Source organism: Pangasianodon hypophthalmus, chromosome 30 (assembly GCF_027358585.1).
Source record: "Pangasianodon hypophthalmus isolate fPanHyp1 chromosome 30, fPanHyp1.pri, whole genome shotgun sequence".
Lineage (NCBI taxonomy): Eukaryota > Metazoa > Chordata > Actinopteri > Siluriformes > Pangasiidae > Pangasianodon > Pangasianodon hypophthalmus.
Window position 1 is genome coordinate 10,542,761 of NC_069739.1, and position 6,911 is coordinate 10,549,671.

The 6,911-nt window shown below is 45.7% G+C and overlaps 1 protein-coding gene across 1 annotated transcript; it reads right to left on the minus strand.

Annotated features, from left to right (window-relative positions):
- Window positions 1-890: 890 nt before the first annotated feature.
- On the minus strand, window positions 891-5,819 carry mycn (MYCN proto-oncogene, bHLH transcription factor). The gene is made up of 3 exons (XM_026917361.3): window positions 5,647-5,819; window positions 4,567-5,230; window positions 891-2,626 (listed from the first exon to the last, which is right to left on the minus strand). Exons 2-3 carry the CDS (start codon window positions 5,207-5,209, stop codon window positions 1,938-1,940), a joined length of 1,332 nt encoding a protein of 443 aa, XP_026773162.1. The 5' UTR covers window positions 5,210-5,230; window positions 5,647-5,819; the 3' UTR covers window positions 891-1,937.
- Between the last annotated feature and the right edge of the window lie 1,092 nt (window positions 5,820-6,911).

Here is a 6,911-nt window from a genome sequence, read left to right on the forward strand (position 1 = left end):
TGTGGCCCAGAGTCACAAACTTTCTCCCCGATATTAGACACCCCAGTCACGACAGCCTGGGCACAAAGGACAGAAAAGGACAGAACACACACACACGCTCACGCATATACACACGCAGAATAAAATGCGCTCTCGCTCCAAGTGCGCCACGCTGCAGCTGCTCCAGTTTCCATGGCGACCCTCTGAACAATGAGGTAAGGAGCGGCGTTTTGTGTGTGTGTGAGTGTGTGTGTGTATGCGCAGAGCACGCTTCAATGTCGCCTCTTGGTGAGAGAGCGTGCGTATGTGTTTTGTGTGTGCGCGTTCCTAGAAGTGCATCTGTGCGTGCCCTATACTTTTACAACCACTTTGTGTTTTGTGTGTGTGTGATGAAAGAGAGAGAGAGAGAGAGAGAGAGCATAAAGAAGGACACACTCTCCTCCTTTTAGAAGGAGCCTGGTCAACTCGAACAGGAGGAGAGGAATAGTAAATAATAGTCAGATAGCTACAAAAAGGGAATATTAGCCTATGTATAGTAATGTTAAAAAATTTTGGCGAAAAAGAGTGTTTTCTTCATCACACACTAGATATTGTCCATGATGTGAATACTTGAACGTGAACAGTGGAACAGTGAACCCTATAAGCGTGTATCCTCTTGAGAAATCATTTTGTATGAAATTCCAACGTGAAATATGAGCTAATTTCAAGCGAGCTGAGAGAGAATCATTTGGGAGAGAGACTCATTAGACTCTCAAATTGAATCAGACTCATTTTTTAGTTCTTTTTTTTTCCACTGACCTAGATGGTGTGTATGGTGTATATTAACCCCTTAAACTCTCCTCAGGGAGTACTGGAGGTGTGACGTGTTGGACAGTGTGTGTATTGAGAACTCTCTCAAGTCAGAAACAGCATGTTTTCAAAGCCTATTTATTTTTCAAAATGAGGTATTTCAAAGTGCTATGAGTTGCAGCACTAAAATGTATGCTTAGAAAAAGAGATAGCGAAAAAAAAAACATTCCCATAGACCCAGTTCTATGAACCCGATAGGTACAAATATATAAACAAACAAGGGAGGAAAAAAAGGGAGCAAGGTAAATGTAGATAGAGAGATTTCTGTACAAAAAAAAGAATGAACGTAAAGAGCAAAGAGATAAAACAAGATAGTGATATCTACTCAACTCATTTTCATACGAAAATATAAGTATCAATTTTTAGTATGTATCAGAAGCACACTAAATCGTAGGTGTACAAATTAGTAAGTATTGTGTGATGAACAAAGAACGGTAATATGAAACTGAAAAAAACAACATTATATTACAAAGTTCCTCGTAAATCGAGGTCATACAGTACTTAATAAAGGTATATAAACTTCCAGTCTAGTTATTTTCTTAGAAAAACCCAAAGACAGTTCCGTGTACAAAAAAACAAGGCAGACTGATAGTGTTTTGCTTAACTGACATCAAGGTGCTCAGAGGTATATCTGGAGTAAAAAGCACCAGAAAGAGAGGTGTGAGAGAGTCGAGTCCCAGTGAACCGACTCCTGAATCATGTCCGATCTTTTTTTTTTTTTTTTTTAAAGTTAATTTGCTTTTTCGTGTCATTTGCAAAGTGAAGGCAAAGTGGGTGTGTGTTGTATTGCGTGCTCCTCGTCAACTTCCACATTCCTGAATGGCAGTTCTACGAAAGTCTGAGGGAGGAAGGGGGTTTGTCGGTCAATTCTGACACAGAAAACCCATTAAAAAGACAAACAATAAGAAATTAGGATGGAGAAAGGGACCATCCTTGTACTTTTCCTTGATGTGACTGGAATGACAAAAGTAAACCTGAAACATTCTAGACGTCCAAAAAATGTGCAAAGAAAGTGGCGGCAGTGAGTGTCCGTAAGTTCGTTTTTTTTGGGGGGGCTGTGCAGCCAATTAGCCTACAGCCGTGAGTGCTAAAGGTTAGCATGTAGCAGGCTAGCGAGTCCTGGCTTGCTCCAGGCGGCGGAGGAGCTGCTGCCGTCTTGCCTGGAGCTTGTCCTTTTCCTGACGAAGCCGAAGCTCCTGGGCCTCGAGTGAACCCACATACTCTGCAGCCTTCTTCAGGATCAGCACCTTGGCTGCCTTGTCGTTTTTAGCTAGCTCGGGCAGCTGATCGCGCAGTGTCAGGAAGCTGGAGCGCAGGTCGTTGCGTCGTTGCCGCTCCAGGATGTTGTGGTTGCGGCGGCGCTCGTTGTCCTCTGAGTCAGAGCCTGAGCCGCTTTTCCTGAGCCGCTGTGTCCCGTTCAGCGAGATCGGCAAGCACGTGTTTGTTTTAGCACTACGCTGGGAGTTTGTGCTGGAGCTACCGCTGCTATCGGATCTGTGTTTTTTGCTTGGGGGAGCAGAGGGAAGGTCCGAGTCGTCAGAGTACGGCGAAGGCGCCGCGTAGTTGTGCTGCTGCTGGTGGATGGAGGCAGCCGCTGTCCTTTTTAAGATGAGCTCCTGGGGGGCCCGGCTCGCGCCTGGATTTAGCCGGTTCGCTGATGATGAGGCCTGAGAGTTGAAGTTCTTGCTAGCAGTGGATCGCCGCTTCTCAACTGTGACTACATCGATCTCCTCCTCTTCTTCTTCCTCTTCGTCTTCCTCGTCATCTTCGTCTTCGTCATCCACGTCATCGTTGTCGTCTGTAAGAAAGCACAGAAAGGATACATGTTAACATCTCTCATAAGCCAAAAGTGCGTTTCTAGTGAGACTAAAAAAAGGAGAAAGTTTTTCATAATATTTCATATTTAATAAGTATGTGTGTAAGAAGGTGTGTTTGTTCATTTCTCTATGTGTGTGTGTGTGTGTGTGTGTGAGAGAGAGAGAGAGAGAGAGAGAGAGAGCAAATAAATGGTTTGCTCAAACAGGTAACATGTCGGGCCTTTGATGCTACTTGTATCTTTTTAATATGCCCTTTGACAGACTTTAACTTTGATAAGAAGTTTCGTGTGTGTGTGTGTGTGTGTGTGTGTGGGTGTTGAGCTTTGTTCAGTACTCATTTAGCTGAGAGACTGTAACGGCCAGTCCAGGTGCGGAGGCAGAACACGAAGAAGACGCAACACCCTCCGGGCCGCATTTATGAGATAATGGAGGTGATTATCAGCTAAGCCACTCATGAAGTGTGTTTGCCATTAACTGGAATCTCATGGTCTCACACTTCAAACGTGCTCAGCAGGAACCCGTCTGTGTGTGGCGGGACCAGGCGGCTTTATGGAAAAGTAAAGAAGATCTTTTTCTTTCCTTCGTTTTTTTCTTCGCTTCTGCCAGAGGCTATGTTTTATTTTGGATCGGGGCGGGGAGAGAATGCTGAAAAAGAGGCCTACACAGTGCGAGTGCAGGAGTGTTGTAATCGCGAGCAGTGATTATTCGCGGGCTTTGGCCAAACCCTGAGACACGTGACTTGGAGCTGTTCCAGACGGACAGCTGAAGGAAGATCACACTCGTTCAAAGCCGTAAAGAGAGACGGCTGGTGTTTTTCCCCCATTATTATTATTCTGCAGCCTTCGGCAAGTCTCTGTGCCTGCCAAGTCGAGCCCACAGTGGTACTCTCGCTTTCTCTCTTTCTCTCTCTCTCACTCTTTACACACACACACACACACACACACACACTACACCACCTTTATGCAGACCACACGCTGGAACTCTGTGCCAGGTCTCACACTCACACTCACGTGAGACGGCCGATCTGGATTTGCATACGAAACAACGGCTTCGTCTGGACAGGAAGTGCCTTATTGTATCAGGGGAATGTGAATTTTCTTAAACGGACCACATTCTCCACAAAACAGAGCCTCGCACGCTCCTACAGAAGCTTAACCAAGCTCTCAGATTATTTCAACCCAGAACTTTCACAAACAAAAGGGGTCTTTCTCAAAGGGTTCTACTCAGAACCTTCTCTAAAAGGGGGAACCCCCTTGTTGCAGGAACCCTACAGTAGAACCTTTGAGGGTTCCTCAGAAGGGAGAAGTGTAGAATCCTTTAAGATGCGAGGTGGGACATTATTTTGTACATCAGACTGATTTCACTCTACTGATTTGTGATGAAAATAGCAAAAACAATCTCCAGTTTAAACATCACATCTCCACACAAAAGGAGCTGTACTGTTTGTTTTCAAGCCTATTCTAGTCCGGGTTTTTTCATTAGTGCCACCTAGCGGGCATGTGGATAGACCCGGAGCTCTGACATAACGCGCCCACCGGCAGCACGAGCAGCAGCACCCAGTGACCCCAGTGAGCAGTAATCCGACATGTCATGTGATCTCTCCAAATTAACCCAATAACACTTGTAAACTGGCTCATAACGCAACATAGTGCGAAAAACCTTTATTTACAATTTTAGAGATAAATCTAGAAAGGGACATTATTTAACACTGATTTAAAAATCAAACCAAATGTTTAAGGTGTCTGTGATTAAAATGTTTTTTTTAGACAATGCAGTAATAAAGTAACTGACCAGTCTTTATATGGTGCGTAAAAATACAGTGTGTGTGACCATGTTATCAGTGTTAACCCCTGTCCTGGTAACACCAGAGTGTATTATTATTATTATTATTATTATTATTATTATTATTATTAGTGCTTACCGGAGTCGCTCGGGGTGTCGTCCGCGCGCCTGTCCACGTGAGCCAAGGATGCGCTCCTCGTCTGGCTCGCGCTCTGCCCTCCGTTCCTTTTGTTCACCGGGAAGGGGAAAACCACAGCGGGGTCCACGCACTCAGTCGCAGCCCGGTTCGTCTCGGGCGCCTTCGTAGCGCTGCTTTTAAGTCCGGAAGATCCAGAAGCGGAAGCGGCGGCGGCGGATACCGAGGAAACGGTCCGGCCGAGCTTCTCATTGACGGCGCGCTCGAGTTTCTCGCGCGCCGAGAAGCCACTCCACATGCAATCCTGCAGGATGACCGGGTCGTCGAGTGCACACGCGCCGAACAGGTCGCTCTCCGGCGCGCGCCACGCTTCGTCCTCGGTGTCCTGCGGCGGTAGAAGCAGCAGCTCGGAAGCCCAGTCCAGCGGATCGCTGAGTCCAAACCCACCCGGAGACGCGCACTCGACCCCCGCATCAGTGCTCGCGAGCGCCGCGCGGCTCGGGGACAGCGGCGGGGTGGGCAGCAGCTCGAATTTTTTCCAGATGTCTTCTCCCGGGCCGCACAAGTAAAAATCATCCTCATCCGGGTAGAAACACGGCTGGAAGGAGTCGAACTCCAGGTCGGAGTTTTTCATCACGGCTGGCATTGTGTTCTTTAAAACAACAAACTGTAAGAGAGAGAGAGAGAGAGAGAGAGAGAGAGAGAGAGAGAGAGAGAGTTATTTATAGATTTGTACAATAAACGCGCAGTTGTGGAAATGATGGAGTTCATGCAAACGGATCAGGGATATGAAGAGAACAATTCTCCCTAAAACCTAATGATCTGCAGCTGACTGAGCTGAAGGCATGCTTGGCTTATCTGGCTCTTATCTGAGCTAGCTGAGACTGTGTGAGTCCTTCACTTAACTGTCAGGTAAAGCTCTTTATACAAGCTTCAGTCTTTTACACATTCCAAGCCAAAACCATTTACACACACAGTCACAGTGCTTCAGTAAATAAATCACTCCACGCGCTCTCCCAAAAGGAACAAATAGCATGACAAGACCCAAACCGTGCCCAAATTCTAGAAGAAGGAGTTTCTTACCTCTGCTGCCGGTGTGCGTGTGTGTATGCGTGTGTGTGTGCGTGTGTGTGTCTTGTCTCGTGTCTTATTCGAAGGCAGACGCGGTGTTTAAGCGTCTGTCTCGCGCCTCCTTACTGCGCCCGGTGTGAGCGAGCCGCTCTGCCTAGTTGCATTCTGTCCAACCGCCACAAGCGCCCACTTTTCTTCGACGTGCAGACCCCGCCCACCAAAAGGGGCGGGGCGAATTGTCTTTGAAACCAATCCAGCGCAAGCGGTTTGATTTATGGCCACTGCGGCGTGCCTGAGAAGCAGTTTTAATGCAGGTTTTGTGAAAGACTGGCCTGTTTGGATGCTTTAACAAGCGCATGGAGGTGTTTCATTCCAGCCTCCTGTGCTAAATCCAGTGTCCCAAACGTGCATATGCGCGTGATGTGATTCCCACTAATGAGCTACAGGTTTTATATGGATATATATGACTCGAGGCATCTCTTATTGTTAGGGCTCAGGAGTGAGGTCATCACTAGAGTCGGGTCCACGGTGCCTCCATGTGGACAAGAAGTGCATTTCTGGTGCATTTCTCCAAAAGGGCTGGAACCCAAACTCACAAAGATCCTCTGCCTCTCTGTCCAGATGGGTACATAGAAAACAGCTTTAGAAAATATTAAAAATTACAAACTGTAACAAAGCCATTTTCTTGGAGAGATGGGCAAAAGTTAACACAACTGAACAGGCTGATAAATTTTAAAGAGCATCACTCCTGAAATTTTTTTGAAAAATGTAACAAAAACTCAATCTGTTATCAATTTATAACATTATTATCAATTTATAGGAACATGTACAGAGTCTAAGATTATCTCCAAAAAAAAATTGAGTTGGCATTAATCACGTCTCATGACGTTACCATGAGCTGAGGACATGTGATTTTTTTTTTTTTAATAGACAAGATGTCAAAATGTACTGTCGTACTTGTCTATAGGACACTAGCTAGTGAGACAACTGCAAAACTGGGCCAGTTTTCGGGAGCCAAGTAGTGGTTATAAATGAGAAAGCTACAAAAGCAACTGATGTATTTGTGTTTAAGTATAATTTGTGGCAAAACTATTGGCAGTAAGGTTACAGAGCTGGATTCACACTGCTTTAAAATTTTATTTGCCTGTTGTTGTTTTTCCTAGTAGATAAAAGCATGCTTTTGGCACTGAATCTCATTTAAACAGTGAAACTACGTGACAGTATGACGAAGTGCTATTGCTTACTTTTGCTGCATTCGACTAGACTCAACTATAATG